Below are 19,347 nucleotides of genomic sequence, written 5' to 3' on the forward strand. Positions count from 1 at the left end.
TGTTTTTTTGTTTGTAGTGGAATTTGCTTTTAGAGATCTTGAAGTTTTTGACCCACAGGAACCGAGATTTAGGAATCAAAATCACTCTTTGCAAAATCCTATTAATCCTATTGTGTAATTCCCATCACTTTTCCTGTTCAGCCCACTTTAGTTGATCAAGATTGTGATGGATCCCCCATAGTTTATTTTCTCAGTTACACTGAGATTGCAATTAGAGGTGGCAAACTCCACAGTTTAGATGTTCAGTGTGAAGCTTCTACCTTCCAACAAACTGGCCCTCTGTGGACTTCTAAAATCTTAATCACTATCTGGAATTGTGTGAGGCGGATGCAGCTCTGATTATTTAGCATGTTGAAAGTTAAATATTTAATTTCTTTATAACACCTATAAAACACTTAACTTCAACTGTATTTAAAAAGTCGTTTAAATACATTTAGCGTAAAACAACCAAACATACAGCGATAAAGAAACAACAGAGTATTTGGGCTAGATGAGAATTCCTTACCTTTTTACTGCCTTCTGAGCTAACATTCTGTTTCCAGCAAAGAATGTGATGCTGCCAAGTATAGCAAGATACTGCAGGGTCTGAAACATGTTCAGTTGAGTCCAGTATACATACATGAGTCCCAACATTCCTGATGAAAGCAGTGCAAAAGGAAACTTTTAGGATTATCAGTACAGAGATCATTTATGCTGAATTTAATCTGCGAGCACCTAAATACTTCACTGACCAGGTCAAAATGAGGATGCTATGTGTGCTCATCACGTTCTTTATCAAAAACTGCTAGTTGCATTCAGATTTTCTTTTTAACCAACATAAATGTTTAAACTTCAGCTATCTGTATGTAGCATCTGATTTCACTAGTTTCCTGAACATAAGACCATTAAAAAACTTGCACCTCAATTCTTCAAAACTTTACACTGTTTCTTTGTAAAAGACAAGCAGATCTAGATTTCAAATTGTGCACCATCATTACTGAATACTGCTTGTCCCTCAAGACATATAAACTGTCATGGTTTAGAACACAGAACATTACAGCGCAGTACAGGCTCTTCGGCCCTCGATGTTGCGCCCACCTTTGAAACCAATCTGAAGCCCATCTAACCTAAACTATTCCATTATCATCCATATGTTTATCCAATGACCATTTAAATGCCCTTAAAGTTGGCGAGTCTACTACTTTTGCAGGCAGGGCATTCCACGCCCTTACTACTCTCTGACCTTTATTTGCTGGCAGGTTCAATCAAGTCAATTAATTGATTGCTAGACATTAGAAAACTAAATACACTTTGACTTAGAATATTTAATAAATAGGTTCTCGCTAATAAATAAAAACAATGCAATGGCTCTTACGGCATTTATCAGTGATACACAATATTAATAACCAAACCTTGCAGCAGAACGCTTCACACCTGTCCGCAATGAAGCTAAATATGGAGCCCCTGCTGACTTTTCTAACCACATACAAAACTAGGATTTAAATCAGTTTAATTGTATTGTATTTAAGTTTTTTCTTGCTATTTGTTTGTTTCCATTGGAGTCTTTATATTAAGTTGTAGCTCCATCCTCACTTTCAGCTTGTGCCCAATATTTCCTTCTTGCCAAACACACAAATGATTTTGTAATAGTAGGGGAATAAAAACACAATGATTCAATGAAAGCAAAATGGTCAAAATGATTAAATCACAGGGAAAGGTGACAACTATTTCTGAAACAAATGTAATTTTGCACAATTTCAAAATGGCAAACTATTCATCTAAGTGGTGTTAAGGTTATTTCATAGAGAGATAGTTAAACGGCTAATGTCCCATTTTAAGATCTTTTAAAACATTAACAAGCAGACCTCCCATCATATTGTTCACGCAATGTAAAAGGCATTCTGTCTTATATTGATAGTGTGCCCTATAAGCATAACAAGGTAAATAGTACCTTAAATAAGTGACACTTTGAAGAAGCAAAGACATTACCCACCCAGCATTTTTACTGAAGTCGAATGGGATCCTGAACTTTAGCAGTGTTGCAGTCGGGCTGCTGGAGTCCAGCAGCACGGGGATGTGGGGCACCTTAATCTGGCATTACTGTGGGTAGGGAATCTGTGGAATGCAGAATTGAATGCAAGGATTTGCTCCATGATGGATTTCAGGTGGGTGTTTGTTAACCTCAATGGGAGGGACAGGTAATATCCCACTTTTAACAGTGGAGACTTCTTGGGGAAGTTTTCTAAACACTGAATTCATTACTTATGATAGGATTATGTCTCCAAGAACCAATCTGTCTGTTATCTAATGTATAACCTCTAAGTAATACTTAAAACTGTACATGAGACTGTTGCTTTCACATCAATATGATTCTTTCAATTTGAACAAAAAAAAATGTTTAAAAAAAAAACTCTCAAGACAGTAGCATTGATAGCATGGCTGGGATTTGATTCCCCTTCCTAAATCTCCTTAGAGAACACAGTGTTTGCCTCCTTATTGAACACCTACTGTAGAGGCTGGATAGCCATTTTAGAGGGAATTAAAATGGAGTCTTTTATCAACCTGATAATGCTGCCAACTATGGCAGGTTTAATTTTCCAAACAAATTTGGGGAATTTGTTGTGATTTTATAACAATCTTATTGCTATGGTCACAATTTTTTTTTACACTATTAGATTTTTATTGTTTTTGAACTGAATTCAAACTCATTCTGATCCTCTGATTTGACAGTCCAGTAACAACCATACGGCCAAAAATTAAGTGGGGAAGCTGTCTTTCATTTTGTCTCAAAACTGTTCGAATGGGGTAAGGGCCAAGTGTTATCTGAACGTTGAATATTTATTTGTCTGGCACAATATTTAATAGTCAACCAAGTTAATTAGAAATAGCTTCAAATTTTCAACTTTATTTTGAAAATTAAATTCAATTACAATAGAAAAACATTTTATTTCCGAACATAATGCTCTTTTTGGGGCATGTAGAACACAAAACAAAACCTACAACGATTGGGCACATAGATGCAACATTTCCACTACATTAGGGGAAAAAACGCAGATTTTAAATAAAGATTTACAGATTTGTTCTTCAGCTTTCCTTCAAATAATTTTGATCCGCTTTTGAGCAGAAATATATAGCATATTCCATCATTGCGATTAAATACTGGTCCACTGTAGGAAATTAGACACACCAATGTTCTGCACAATCGCACAATCCAACTTCAGTTTAGAGTTCTAGCAGGCATAATATCAGATTCAAATCCAGGTATTGACAAAATAAACAGAAAAATGTTTATGAAGGAGTAGAAAGAAACAAAGGGCAATTTTGTGCATAATTTTAACTACCTTACTGTAACAGATGCAATTTTTTATTCCTTTTTTGAAAGAGTTAAGTTCAGTACATGGGCACATGTTTAATTGAAAAATTATTAAGTACCTGGTCTATTTGCTATTCTGATGCATGTTCCTGATATCAGTTTATTTAAAAAATGTTGAATGTACCACGTTTGCTGATCAGTCATTTAGGTTGCAGAAGAGGCAATTCTGCCCCAAAGGTCCATACTAGCTCTCTGCAAAGTAATCCATTTAGTACTTTTCCCCTCTCATCTCTGTGATGTCACAATTTTATTACCTTCAAGTGCCAATTGGATTTATTTGATTATTGATTATCTTTACTTCCACCACCCTTGTAAACACAATTTCTAAATCATGACCACTTAATACATTTAAAAACAATAGTTTTTCCTCCTCTATATGTCTTCCCCAAAACCTTCAGGTTGTGTACAAGGACTAGCAGACAGTTAGCTAATAGGAGTTTTTCTTTGTCTATCCTTTCTAAGCCCATCATAACCATGTTCACTTGTATCAAATCAATGTTAACTTCCTAAAAACTCACCAGCATGGCCCAAATGGAAGATAATGGTGCTCGGAGAAAAGGTGAAATTAGAGATGTTGACACCAAGTTTGATCCACTGCAGAAAACATTTTGTTTAAAATTAAAAACACAATCTGCAAAGGTAATATACTACTTTCAAAAACACAAACCAGTCTTAAAATGTATCACAATTTAGACCTTAACATGCCTTCTTTAAAAGATGTCATCTCATCCTTCTAACTTACACAGCTTTGTACAGGGCAAATGTAAAGGATGGCAAACAAAGCCCATCACATCCATCAGTGATGCAACTTTTAGTATGTCCTCTGCCAATAATGTTAATTCCTGGGAAGCCCAAGCAAAAACAGAAAATCCTGGGAGATCTCTCAGACTCACTAGGCTGCCTAAGATTGCTGATAGTATATTGCTACAGATAACTGGATCCCACCCACACTCCCAAAAAGTGGGTCCCAAACCATTTTAGAACAATAATACAAAGGATCAGAAGAATTTGTAATCTGAACTTGCCAATTATCAAGAAAACCCTGAAATGAAGCCCTGAAGGCATCTGTAATCACAAGTCTTCATGATGTACATACCATTTCCGTGCGAACTGTTTATCACATACAGAAATTACTTATTTCTAAGGTCCTTATTTTACAAAGATAATGTTGATTCTTCAGTTCAATGTCACTTTTTCCAAAGTCAGGTTTACTTTCTGCAGTGCTGGTTCTGAAGTGGGTCACAAAGTAGTTTAATAACTGATAGTTGAAAATCTCAATTTATTTATTTATACTGGTTCTTAAAAAAAAAGTATTTCATACACTTCCAATTTTACCCTCAAAATACCTTTTATACTCGTAATAGATATTAAGATATTATTTACTTAGACATTAACTAAGCAATGTGAATCAGCACGGGAATAAAGCCTCGCACTGATGATCAACGAATCTTGCAAATTAAAAAAGGAGACAATTTAAGAGTTTAGATTCTTCCCAGGAAAATGTATTTGCGTAATGCTGAATGTAACAATTGCTTTTCCAGAAATGCATGCAACGGTTTGGATTTTACCATAAACATGTAGGTTTTTCTTATGTGCTAGCTAGAGCACTTACTAAAATCCTCGCTGATAGCGGCTAAAGTTTTTAAGGTTATGCAGTTACTAAAGTTACTGCAGTAATTGAGTTTTCTTCATCCTTTATTGTGAAATTGGTTTAAAATTATTCAGTTCAGCTAATTTTAAACTGAACTCACCTTTGTTTAATTGGACTATCTCAATCATCACTAAAAGACAAAAGCTTAACATAATTACAGGATAAGAAACAAATTCCTACATGCTCAAACTAGTCTTCCCATTCCATTTAGGAGGTCTAAATTAACATTTTAGAAACAAACGTATAAAAATAACAGTTCTTTATTGCAAATCATTCGTATTACATTTGAAAAGAAAATCACAGATGAAATTGAATCTAAACGTATTCCATTTAGTTTGACAAACCTTTTAATTAAAAACTGCGTGAATAGACATAACAATGACACAATTTTGTCACTGTAAAATACAGTACACATGAAAATTTTAAAAATTGCATGTATGTTACTCCAGAGGACATTGTGCAAAAGAGCATAATTTACAACCGGCAACAGTTATTGAGTAAATGGGTTTGGGATGATCAGTTCAATTTCTCATGAAACTCTGATCATGACTGATCCAATTGAACAGAGGACACTGTGGATCCTGCTCTACTGAAGTTAAAAGTCAATTTCAAAATGTAATCAGAAACTAAGTATTTATACCACTATTTACACTCTAGAAGTCTTTCCTTCACTGGGAATTTCTTCTTCTGATTGTCTACCTGATCCACTGCAGAAAACTGAGTAGCAGTCAATCTGTAAACGTGGTTTGGGAACACAACTTTCTGGGTCTGCATCGCCAGAGAGACAATCCACTGCTAACTTATATAGGTCTATCGATACCTTCACACAGGGAGTGGGAGGGATCAGTCTCCCACCTAATTCTGGTACGCTTTCAATAACATCCCAGCTTAAAATGTCCAGGACAAGACCGGCGGGCAGGACATGGCAGCATACTGGAAAGTCACAGATCAAAAATTTAGATGTTAGTGCTCTGAAAAGTGTGATGTGATGCATTTTAGGTGGACTAACAAGAAAAGGAATGGTAGGACCCTCTGAAGTACAGTGGATCAGAGGGACCTTACTATGCATGCCCATAGATCCTTGAAGTCAGCAGAAGGTAGATAAGGTGGTTAAGAATGCCTTCATTAATCAAAACATTGAATACAAGAGTAAGGAGCTCTGATGGAGCTGAATGTAATGTTAGTTAGGCCACAGTTGGAGTACTGTGTACAATTCAGGTCACTAACAATAGGAAGGATGTGAACGCACTAGATGGAGTGCAGGATAGATTCACCCGGCTGAAATAATTCAACACTGAAGAAACAAATTGGGGCTGTTTTCTTTAGAACAGAGAAAGCTGGGGGTTAGGGTGCAGGTGTCAAGGTGCACAAAGTTTGAGAAATTCTTCCTCAAATGGACTGCTCAATTACCAGAGGGTAAAGTTTTAAGTTAGGCAGCAGGAGGTTTGGAGGGAATTTGACGGATTTCTTTTCACCCAGAGTGTTGTGGGTATCTGAAATACTCTGCCTTACAGTGTGATATAGGCAAGAACCGTCAAGACATTTAAGAGCTTTTAGATGAGTATTTGAAACAACATAGCATAAAAGGCTATGGTCCAAGTGCTGGAAAATACACTTGGAATAGATACATGCTCAATCACCATTGTGGACACAATGGGCTTCTGTCCATGCTGTAAAAACTACAGTGGTGACTACCTAGAAGGACAAGATCAGCAGATGCATGTCAACATCAGCAAGTTATTCCAAGTCACTACCTAGCTAGATTCAGAAATATATTGGCATTCCTTAATTGTCATTCAGTCAAAATCCTGGAACATGGTCCCTAACAACATTCTGGGTCTACCTACATCAAGTGGACTGCGGCAGCTCATGATAGCAACTCCATCACCTTCTCAAAGGTAATTAGGGACAGGCAACACATGCTTGCTATGTCAGCAATGCCCACATCCCGTGAATGAATAAAAAATAAATAAAGTTCTCAAACAGTAAGGATAAAGTGTCAGCAGGCTTTGATGACATTTCCCAAAAGGGTCCATAATGAACTGAAAACCTTTCTATGCTTTTAATTACAAGAGCATTTTTCTAACAAGTTGATTGACTTTTGCATTGTAACAAGTGATGACATTAAATAATCTTAGTTTTAATATTAAAATACGCAATTCATAGCTCCCTAAAAGACCTCAGCAAAAACCCACGGTTAAAAAGTCTTTTCTTGCTTAAGTTGAAACCAGTTCGCTGGAATCAGTCAAAACTCAGACAAAGCTACTACTTACCAGAATTATAAGCAGTAAGAGGGGTGCTAGAACAAGGGCAGTGAAAGTATTTGAGACTGCAATGGGTGGCTTCTTTTCAGGCTCTCGAAACAGGTGCTGTGAAGAGAATAATGTTTAAAAGCTTCCTATATTAAAAACAAGTAGAGTTTTAAAAAAAGATCAACATTCAAGATTGCGGTCATACATTAAAAACAATCAATATATTTGCATTTTTATGGATGCCATTCTAAGTTTAAACTCTTGAAATGCTATTTCAAGATAATCAATTAAATGGATAGGTTTCTACTTTCCAAAATTCACATATATGCTTAACAAAGGAGTGGCCCAGAGCAGAGGATTGAATCTACTTGCAAACGTGCATGTTCATTGAATGATATGTCCCATTCGTTGACCAACTCCTTATGAAAGAGCGGGAAGAAAACTGGGGGATGGGATTTGGAAAGCTGGGGGTTACATGGTGGTGGAAGTTTGCCCGATCACAATAAAGAAACAATGGATCAGGCTGAAAATACCTATGTCAAGTAGGTATTCTGTTTAATTCACTTAGTAGAGAAAGAAAAGATGACAGTTCAGATTTAAAAATCTCTCTCTAGCATGCAAGTGCACTTTCATGGAGAACAGAAGATGATTAACTTGCAGTGATATTAGCAGTAGGCAAAAGGAGACAGGACAAAGGAAGGTAGCAAGGTGGAATAGACTCCTGACCTTGAAGTCTCCTGGAAGAAAGGATAATTAACACTAATCATGCAGATCAACATTCTAGTCAAGTTCAAACAAGGTATACCAATCCCAAATATCAAACTGTTCCCTCTAACCTTGCCATGCCATGCTACCAGCACTCATAACCAAAGAGAACATGGGAGGTGAAGTCTGAAAATTGAAAGTTTAAGGTCAAAAAACTGCAAAATCCCTGGTAGATAAGTGATTGGTGTGCCAACATGGCAGCTGAAATTTAATATACAGGTGTGTATATTAAAAAAACCAGAAAATATAAAAATTACATTTAAGCCGGAAAAAGATCGAGTAATGTGTGAATAAGCTTAAATACGATGATAGTGAAGAGTGTAGATGAACAGAGCAATCCAAATCTGTAATTTCCCAAAAATCAGCAGGCATACAGACAAAGCTATTGTTGAGGGCAATGGGATTTTGGGGTTAGGGGCAGAGAATAAGAAAGTTATAGTAAACTTGCAGTCTGATTAATAAAAGGATAATAAAACCATAGAGAACTAACAGCATAAAATAACTTCAGAAATATGAAATTATGGTTAGATGGGGAGACTTTAGAGAAAGACCATTTCTTCAGGTTGGATAGCCTTCAGGATCATTAATTTTGGATGCTACATTAAGAGTGAGAAGAAATCATTAAATATTCTATTAAGCAAATAGTGATTAGAGCACAGACAGAGAAGGGATACCTGAAGCAAGAGAACACTGCAACTTTTGAAGAGGAAAATTGCTATCTATTGACTATGGCTGAACATATTTGAGTAAGACAAATTTATTCACATTGGCAATATATACTGAACTTTACTCTTCTCAAACTTAGATGAATTAATATGTTGCATTGAAGAGCAATGGGATCTGATAGGTCACAGCTAGAAGCACCATGAAGAACAGTTTAGATTTGACAACTGCCCTGGCAATTGCTAGTGGGTCATGGATCCTGTTCTATAGATTTCATTTGCGCCACTCTTTGGGTTATTGATTGCATAAGTTGCATGTGTTTTAAAATTGATCTGTAGGTTAGAGTGATGCATCGACTGGATTTGGTGACATCACCTGCATGTTTATCCCCACCTCTGTCCAAAACATGATATCATCTTAAGGATGGTCACATGTGGTATGAGTTATGTAATTAGTACAATTCATTGTGCACACTGTAAAATGTCTTGCTTTTCTAATGGACAGTATAATATTCTATCAAGACAACATTTTATTTTAATGACATTTGTTTATAGTTACTTTACTAGTACCTACCTGAATTTCAGGCTTGGGGGCAAAGACATTCTGAGTCTGCACAGGAGTTGGAGCCTCTTCATCAGGAAACTTAATTGCAACATCAGCCTATGAAGGGAATTTAAAAAAAATATACAGATTTCCTGTTTGTGTTGAAAAAATATCACATCAAAAGCCTTAGTCGTAATCTGACTTTCTAGCTTTTGCATTTGAATTACAAACAACTGAAACATTTCATGCAAGGTTAAGTTGGCTAAAACACATGTTTAGAACTTGAAAGATTAAGGCATGTAAAGCAATTTCCCCCCCCCCACCAAGGAATTACTTTAATGTTGTTCAAATGGCGCATTTTTCCCATTATAGCTTTACTCTAATCAAACAAGATTACTGAATGCTGAAAATATCTTGTTCCAGTTAAATAAGAAAAATATACATGCATAGTTTCTTGAACATAATAAATCATTCCAAGGTCCTTAATAGGAGTGCAGTGAAATAAGAACATACTGAGAGATATTTGGACAGGCCTGGTTAGAGAAGTTGGTTTTAAAGGACATCTTAAAGGAGGAATTGGAAACACAGTCTGAAATCCAGTTAGTGCATTGAAAACTAGTAATTTTCAAAAAGCCAGTTTTCACGTTTGATAGCAAAAGAATTGTAACTAACCACAAGATGTTTGACAACTGCTACTTTAACAGTAACAGTTGCTGTAGGTTAATAATTCTGACACATTGGGCAGAAACGGTGTGCCTAACAATTTTTATATGATGAATTTCAGTAAAATACCTTAAATAGCCATTTCCAATCAATTTTCTTTGGCAATTTTGCACCAAACATGACAAACTCTAGAGCTCATTGGGTATTAGGAATAATAAACAATTGCCGTTATACCTTGATTTGATTCGACTTGAACAATTACAAGACTACTTCAAAGAACTCCATGGAAGTAATTATTTCAGTCAGTAAAAAGCAAAGCAGATGGACTGGCAAATACAATAGTCGTGGTTTTTAATTATTTCTAAATATTAGAATACACAGAGTATACAATGCATCAAATTTACTGAACTACAGGCAATGGCAATCCAATTCCTGACAAAAGGATTCTACTGGACTTAACGATCCTATGAAATGAATATTATTCAACAACCAAAAAAAAGTTGTTGCAGTTTCTCACTGGATTATAAAACAAGCCAAAATGATAAATTTGCTTATTAAGGGATAAACTCTTACCATTTCTACTACCTTGATCACATTTGAAAATTAAATATAAGATACATTACAAAACTCAGATTTTTATTAAAAGTAGGATGCATAAATTTTAACTGGACTCAATGTACAGTTACTCTGTCAATACATTCTTCACTCATGTTCAATCAGATGGAGTTCTAACTGTCCTGAATCACGGAACATTTCCTTCCTTTGCAGTGTGATATTAGGTCATTTCACTGACAATGAATTAGTGTTCGATATAGGACATGTGAATTTTGCTCTGGAATCATGTAGTATAAAAGAAAGCTCAAACTATGAATGTCATTCAGTAATGAGAAATACAACTGTATGTTCTGATATTGTGCATGACATGAGCTCTAATGAATGAGGTTTGCCTAGCACAATACCCTCTCAGCTTGAGAACATAGGTATGCTAAAAAAGTTAGTGATCATATTTTGCTTTTTACTTTACCTGCTTTAGACAAAGATATTAAAATAACCTGCCAGCAACAAGGGAGATAAAATAATGGTACTTTTTCTTTGGGAAAACAAACTTAAGCACTCTGGTTATTTTCAGCCAACTGTAAAACAGCTTTGTAATGTCAGCACTCAACCAGAGAGCAAAGAGCATATATTTGCCATATTAAAATGAAACCATGACCTTAAATAGTATGAATATAAACTTAGCAGCAGAAAAAAAAAGGAATTGCAAAACTTCAAGTCTTGGTTTATCAAATGTGTCCAAGCAATGTAAAGATAGTCAGAAAATTACTGTGCTCATTAAAATAAAGGCCAAAGGACTCACCTTCATTGCACTCATCTTGGAACAGTAAATAATATTCAGTCGGAGAACACAGACTTACCAGGTGCCAGAGAATTGGGTTTTCAATTGTTGCATCTCCAATGATCAAAAAAAGGGAATAGGTTCCAGAAACTGAATTAAATTCAGATTTTCTCTCTGCCACATCTAGGTCAAACTTGTACACTTTTTTACTATCTGGTTCAGCCACAAATACGACCTCCTGATCAGTCTTCTGATTGTAGAGACGTACAAAAGTCTAAAACATACAAAGTACCGTGGCACTTAATAATGCACAAGCAAGTTATTGAGAAGGTCAATATTTTACAACAATCAATTGCTGCACAAAAAATGTGGCATTTTCATAACTAAATATTGCACACTGCACTAAAATTCATAAAGTTATAACTCTGCAGCTTATAGGCCTTGCTGCAATGGCAGGACAGTTTGCTCATAAATTTTTAAGGAAAACTGCAAGCAGATTTCTCCAATTCTTGAAATTTGTTGTTTGGTCACTTTGATCTTTGGATCACTCCGGCATTCAGCTTGCTTCCAACATAAAACAAAAATGAGACATTAGATATCAAAATCATTCCTTGAAATAGCTCAAACAATTTGGCAGTGGAATTATGAAGACTGCTACAACATTTTACTGGCCTGGGGAGGAGGTTGTACAGCAGGAAAAGTGGAGTTTATATAGAAATTTGGCTACAACAGTATTTAAAGCACTGTGGGTTAATGCAAAATTCTTGTTTCAGCCTTAAATCAAGCAACAGAATATAGATGCTTAGTGGAGAATACTGTAGCAATTCTTTAAACAAAAAGCATAGTTCAGAAAAAAAAAGTAGAGATTCAGTCTAACAAATTCTGTGAACAGAAGCAAAAACAAAAATGTCTAGGTATGTTCAGCAGATCAGGCAGCATTCGTGGACAGAACCAGAGTTAAAATGTTTCAAGTTGATGTCCTCCCATCAGAACAATGTTCCTAAATATGTTGCCTTGGCTGGCAAAATTATTTCACTCATTTGGAATCAGCGAGTGATCCTAACTTCTCAGAGCTGGGAATGCTGTCAACATGGTGGGGGAAGTCATCAGGAGGCGTGCCTGAGGCCTTCTCTCAGCCAGTGTTTTTCCAGTAGTGGAATCCTTGGTGAAACCTTTGAATAGTGGCTAATTAAGGGCCCTTTCCACAACTGTGAGAACTTTACTTGAATCAGGAGATCTCTCAGGATGGTGACGGGATCCTTCTCGATAGGCATTCCATAGAGCATAGAAGGGCTGAACAGTGGCAGTGGTCACCTCCAAGGCAATGGACTACAGAGCACCATTTCCCACACTTGAATGCTGCAGCCTGCATGCCTGGACAACGCTTCTCCGCATTAAACTTCCCTCTCCCCCAAAAGGTACTCCTATTTGAGATGCCCTGTTTCTGGATTTGCAGCCTCAGCACTGGCCACTGCCTGCAGGAGTACTGATCCTCTGACTAAACTGGCAGGCCTTAGGGCTTGAAGTCATCCAACAGCTTCTAATTGGATGCCACCAACATGTTTCTCTCCCACCTCTTCCCAGGGTGGATGGTCGCCTCTTTTGGCTCTGGAGGTGGGGCTTTAGGTAACCCTGAAAAACGCTGCCCACAGATCTGGACTAATATTAAAATGGGCATTTTCCCAAAATAAGTTTGAGCACCAATTCATTGGTTTGTGTGTTCTTATTCTAGAACAGAAACTCTGCAAGTCTAAACAGACAAGACAGTAAAACTGCATCCTTGTTTCAAAAGACAAATAAAAAAGACACAGTTGGCATAAAACTGTATAATACATACTTGATGTGGAGTAAGCTCAGTGCCAGTATTCACGTCTGTCAATTGGAATGATAACGCAAAGCTCTGGTGACTGTCAGCAGTAATAAGCCCCTTGGCTTTTGACGGATAAGTCACCCTAATGGGAATTAATATTGAAAACTAAATTTTAAAAATATTCTCAATTATCTATGTACTTAAAAATTCAGAAACATTATTTTAATTTCAGAAATGGCATATATTACTACAAATGTTTCAGTATATTTAATACTACTTTGCTTTACCTGGTGGTCTTTGGTGAAATGCTTTGATCCCTGTCAACTACTGAGAGGTCAACATTAGTGATATCGACTTCAGTGGCAACCTTGACTTTGATCTAAGATCAAAAAGTTTGACAAGTTAAAGACTTATAAATCACTACTATGTAAGAAAAATGTCAACAAAAGTCCTAATAGATAGGAAAAGCAACATAAAGTTTTAAAGAGGCATCACTACAGTGTGTGAACAGTTTGGAAAGAGAAGTCAGAGTGCCCAAGGCTCCCCCTCAGCCATGACGTGCTGCCAACAGCAGAATCTTTAGTGAAGGCAGGAATATGCACTGAGATACAGGATCAGCCATGATCAATTTGAATGACAGAGGGGGGTTGAAGGGGCAAATAGTCTACTCTTGCTCCTAGGTTCTAAGTTTCTAACTACTGTTATAAAATGGAATTCTATTAAGGACTATGTTTTTGTGAATGACAATTTTCAAATTCTGACAAGTGACAAGCCAGTGCATCAGTTTTTATAACATTAAAGACAAACCGTATATAGAAATGAACTATCTTCCACGCCTATATGTGACTGAACTCTCATAATATGGAAGCAGCATGAGTTGGATCAGTCAAATTGTCAAAATTGATGAAAAAAACTGATATTTAAACAATTACAGAGGGCATGTCATTTCCTATGGCATGCAATAGAAGGTGATTCTCAGATTTTTCATTTTTGAAATTGAAGTTTTAAAGGTAAGACTATAGAAAACAAGTTCAAATATGGCAAGGCCTCATTAGTGAATCAATACAAGTTTGACAGAAATGCTGTGGAAGAACCAGGTTACATATAAACCTGAAATAACATTGTTGAGTTGCCAGACTGTCACTCATTGTATTACAGCTTGCCAGAAAGAGACTTCGCTATTATAATGCTTGGTAACCCAGGATAAAGAGGCCTGTTCAGCACCATTTAATTCTTTTACTTTATGTGCATGACCAGTCTTCTGGTGGATACAGAATATGGAATCTAATAATTTTCTCATGTTATCAAGTCATTGAGATTATACTCTCGTGGCCTGTTGGACATAGTTTCAACTAATCAGTAAAGGCAAGATTAGGCATTTCAGTAGAGGAAGCGTAAGTTACAAAACATTCAGGCAGGACAACCATAAACCTATTTATCTTTAAACACTGTTTGCAAATGTTATGGTACAACCAAAGAGAGGATGAAGCCTAACGACCTGGGGGAAAGGAAGAGTGAGAGGAAGAAAATTAAAGCAAGATGTAAACAAAGGAAGATCAGATTCATGTATGGCAGACAGCAGGCTATGAGGGCAAAGCCAAGGTGGCAGCATCTGTGGGGACAGAAACAGAGTTAACGTTACAAGTGCAGTAAGATACTTCTTTGGACCAGGACATTATAAAATGAAATTAGGATTCTACGAGCATACAACTACAAATTACATCAGATTCATCAAAATAAATGTCAGTGGAACTGCCCTTTCATATTTACAGATGATTTAAAAAATACATCCATGCCAGTTACAGCAAAACACATACCTCGATGTGGTTTCCTATAAATCGGCTATCACCCTCCACATTGATAGAAAAGTCATAATATCCACTTGGTGGCTTTATCTCCATAAAATTTAATTCAAAGATATCACTATAGAAAAAAACCAAGAAAATCATAGTGCGATCCTCTGATGATTAACAATAACTCAACGCTATTTGCTGTAGCTAAACTATCAACGGCTTTCTGCATTCATGTAGCCAATAGTCTGTTGCTAAAGTCATTACATACAAGTTACTTATAACAGCATGACCATGACATGGTGAAATTTGGTGTTAACCATTTCAGGTGGTCTACAGGGACAAGAGAAAACAGGCACAGAAAGTTTTTTCTTACCCTTTCAAAGCAAAGGATGTTTGCTGAAGAACTGTGTTTTTTGTCAAAGTAGACTTGGCATTTTCAAGCTGAACATCAGCTGAAGTCAGACTCTCAGACAAAATATTTGTCACACGCAACTGGAAACAAGCAATGGAAGGCAAGATTAAGTGGAGAATATGATAAATATCGAGATATGCCACTTCATGGAAGATATGTTCTAATTACATGTCAAATGCTGCTGCTTTTAAAATATAACCATAGATGAACACAATTGGCCTCTTGAAATGGACACTACAGTCTACACTGTATGCATTTATTTTTTAAAATCTTTCATAGAATGTTGGAAAGGCCTTTAAACTGAGTGGCTTTCTAGGCCATTTCAGAAGGCAGTTAAGAGTCAACACACTGCTGTAGATCTGGAGTCACACCAGTCAGAGTTGGAGAATGGCAGATTTCCTTTCTAAAAGAAACGCCAAGTCTTACGTCCAATTAGCTCAACATTATATTTAGGATAGTGTCAAAAGTGGTTTCCCTAAACACCAAATGTAGACAGAATCCTGTAAACAAAAAAAAAGTGCAGCTCCAAAACAAAAATAAATGTCCTTGTTAACAAACTTGCTTCAGTTGTAACCCTAATGAAAACTTAATCATTGCCATTTTCACCATGAAACATTATTTTGCTCCAATTAATTTCCCATAATTTGATTTTAAATACCAAGACCAGATGTACACCATATAGTTAGTTCTTCTTCTAATTTAACACTCCATAAAATAGCTATCAATTTTGTTCAGTGACCTGAATAAGTGTAAAGTGCACTGTTTCCCCAGTGACAAAGGTTATACAATAACGGCAATGTTGAAAATACCAAGCACTTAAATGGCAAGTCATTTGGCCAGATGGATTCACATCTTATTTAAAATTGATTAAAATAATAACAGCATAGCATCAGAAGATGAACATCACTTGTTTTCAGATACACCTTATACAACCTTCACATGCTCTTTTAACCTGAATTAGGTCCAAAACCAGATAACAGTTCCTCCCTTGTCACCAATGTGGCTCGAAAATTAGAGATGATGAGCCAGAATAAATTCTAATAAATTGCTCCCAATTCATGAGGCAAAGGAATATTCAAAGATTTTCCAGTGCATATATCAAGTTAAAAAAGGGCAATCAGATTTAAAAAAGAAAGAAAGAGAAAGAGAAAACAAATGTGGAGAAAGAGAAGTGAGACAGGCAAAAATAAGTGTAATATATTAAAAATAATATTGTAATTTATTACCTTGTTTAAAAAAATAAATTTTAAAACTAAACAATTGAGTACAAACAGCAAGATTCAAGTTGAAGGTTCTCTAGTTCCTTTGCCATTCACTGTTGAGAGGGGAGAGTGGATGGAGTTCCAGATTATAACAGTGTTGGGAAGAGAAATGGGTGATGGAAACATGAGGGGATTCAGTACTCAGAGACAGTGAGAAAGTAGGGGAAAGCAAGTGTGAAAACAGCAGACTGAAAAGTAATGGCTGAGATCCATATTTTCCCACATTGCTGTCATTTCTCATCTGTGCAATACTGGATTCCAGGTATACAGGTATTTGACCCAACATCCATTAAACAACTCCATCTTAAACTGACACACAACTACATTTTATTTTACATTGCATATATTCCTATTTTTATAAACACAGTACATACTTTAGTGCAATGTTCACATAAGAAGCAAGTTTAAGCTGTTTTATCTCATTCACCATATTAACTTGGTTCACCCCAAAAGGAATTGAAGATATATTCGCAACCGACAAAAAAAAAGTGCTTTCAAGTTGTGACAGGATATTATTGTTGCACCCTTCCACAATTCACATCAGTTTGTTCAGCGAGAATTAACTCTTAACATGTTCAGATTATTTAAGGCAGCAACTGAAGTCAGTGAACCAGAGAAAGGACCAAAAGTAGATTCAACTTCCTATCACTTCAGTAAGGGAAAAAGTTTCTCAGCTTGGACAAAGAAGTTACTTTTGTTACAAAAGTTGAACTGAGCACAAATGGGCAGAAGTTACCTTTAGGTTGGGCTTCTTGTGCGAAACAGAAGCAATTCCTTCAGCTACCACAATGATTGGAATATGGTACTGATTATGGGACAAAGCTGCAGCAGCACAGGCAATGCTGAAAGCCTCGGACATTGTGGTAAAATGTTTCTTACTGAATACAGCATTAACAAGCTGAATGACTTGATCCTGAAAGTAAAAGAAAAGTTAAATTTTGCACATTTACCAACATGAATAAAATAAAACTAATTGACAAACCAACGCAGTATGAGATTGTAGACATGCTCACCAAGCTGTGGGTTTGGTTGCAAATGTTTCGTCACCCTGCTAGGTAACATTGTCAGTGCTCCTCCGGTGAAGTGTCGGTGTTCTGTCCCGCTTGTTATTTATATGCCTCGGTTTGCTGGGATGGCTGGTATTACTTCCAGTCCTGTTTCTCAATGGTTTGTACACAGGGCCTAATTCAACATGTTTATTGATGGAATTCTGGTTGGAATACCCGGCCTCAAGGAATTCCCTGGCATGTCTGTGTTTGGCTTGTGCGATTATAGATATGTTGTCCCAGTCGAATTTGTGTCCTGCATTGCCCGTGTGTAACGAGACAAGTGAGAATTGGTCGTGTCTCTTGGTGGCTAGTTGGTGTTCCTATCAGGGTGATGAAACGTTTGCAAACGAAACGCGAGCATATCTACAACCTCATCCACAACTCGAGCTACAAATCTTCTCGAAAACTTTAATCAACACACTCTCTCTATCTTCCAGTGGTCCATTTTTGCTTAACAGGCTGAATATTAGAATCATTTATTTTTTCTTCATATCTTTTACATGGTATGCACATCATCCAAACATATAAATATAGTAACTTATATTAGCAACAGTTAAAAATAGTTATTTTAGTTAAAATGGCAAGAGTACACATGATGTATAATATTCAATCACAGATATAACTACATATTGGAATTCTTTTGGTTGAGTGAATGACTGTCCACAGCATTATTGTACTATAAAGTTCATCAAAAAAATTAAAACAATCTCAGTGCTACAGCTCAAGTATCCAGTCTAAACTCTCATGCTCCTGTACAAAGCAAGTGGGAAATGGACACTAAATGTGTCCATAGATGAACTGGGAGATCCATTCTCTACTGAAGTCCCAGGCTGAGGTGTTCAAGTCAGGCGGCCCTGATCTATTCAGGAAATTCAGGTACTACCTTCGTAAGGCCATCAGGGACACCAACAGGCAATACCAAACTAAGCTTGGGGCCCAGACTAACCACGTGGACATCCATCATTTGTGGCAAGGCTTACACGTCGTATGGGCTACAAAACGAAGTCGAACAAAATCGCAGGCAACAGTTCATCTCTACCCAATGAGATGAATGCATTCTATGCTTGCTTTGAAAAGAAGGGCTATGAATTGATGTCACATGTCCTAAGGTGCACCTGTACCCTCGGCCACCGCTGCAGACGTTAGATCAGCCTTAAGGGTGAACCCACAGGAAGAGGCTGGCTCCTACATATTGACCACGGCTCTGCCTTCAACAACATAATTCCAAACAAACTCATCTCCAAACTCCGAGATCTAGGACTCTGCTCCCCACTCTGTAACTGGAATCTCGACTTTCTGATCAACAGACTGCAGTAAGGATAGGCGACAACAATACCTCAAAGATAATCCTCAACACCAGTGCCCCGCAAGGCTGTGTACTCAGCCCCCTACTATACTTATCATTCAGACACACAACCATGGCCAAATTCTGCCCAACTCCATTTACAAGTTTTCTGATGACACCATCGCTGTAGGTCGGATCTCAAAACAATGAAAAGACAGAGTACAGGAAGAAGTCAGAGTGCTTCGCGGCATGGTGTAAAGACAACAGTCTCTCCATCAAGGTCAGCAGAACGAAGGAGCTAGTCATTGACTTCAGGAAGCAGAGTGGAGGGCACGTTCCGGTCTGCAATAATGGCGTTCAGGTGGAGATGGTCGAGAGTGTCAAGTTCCTGGCAGTCATGATCACCAAAAACCTGTTCTTTTCCACCCATGTCAACGTGGTGGTTAAGAAAGCACAATATTGCCTCTCACAACAAAAACAAAGTCGCTGGAAAAGCTCAGCAGGTCTGGCA

At 37.0% G+C, this 19,347-nt stretch overlaps 1 protein-coding gene across 2 annotated transcripts in view; it reads right to left on the reverse strand.

Annotated features, from left to right (window-relative positions):
• rpn2 (ribophorin II) overlaps positions 1 to 19,347 on the reverse strand; it is a 50,506-nt gene that overhangs the window by 12,593 nt on the left and 18,566 nt on the right. For both annotated transcript variants that reach the window (XM_048608201.1, XM_020523284.2), the window contains exons 7-16: positions 17,239 to 17,415; positions 15,202 to 15,320; positions 14,853 to 14,958; positions 13,323 to 13,414; positions 13,063 to 13,177; positions 11,305 to 11,499; positions 9,257 to 9,343; positions 7,277 to 7,372; positions 3,871 to 3,946; positions 506 to 635 (exon numbers count right to left, since the gene is read on the reverse strand). In XM_048608201.1, the coding sequence (XP_048464158.1) occupies positions 506 to 635; positions 3,871 to 3,946; positions 7,277 to 7,372; positions 9,257 to 9,343; positions 11,305 to 11,499; positions 13,063 to 13,177; positions 13,323 to 13,414; positions 14,853 to 14,958; positions 15,202 to 15,320; positions 17,239 to 17,415 (1,193 nt within the window). The remainder of the gene's footprint in view (positions 1 to 505; positions 636 to 3,870; positions 3,947 to 7,276; positions 7,373 to 9,256; positions 9,344 to 11,304; positions 11,500 to 13,062; positions 13,178 to 13,322; positions 13,415 to 14,852; positions 14,959 to 15,201; positions 15,321 to 17,238; positions 17,416 to 19,347) is intronic.

The sequence above is a fragment of the Rhincodon typus genome, chromosome 19, assembly GCF_021869965.1.
Source record: "Rhincodon typus isolate 14 chromosome 19, sRhiTyp1.1, whole genome shotgun sequence".
Taxonomy (NCBI): Eukaryota; Metazoa; Chordata; class Chondrichthyes; order Orectolobiformes; family Rhincodontidae; genus Rhincodon; species Rhincodon typus.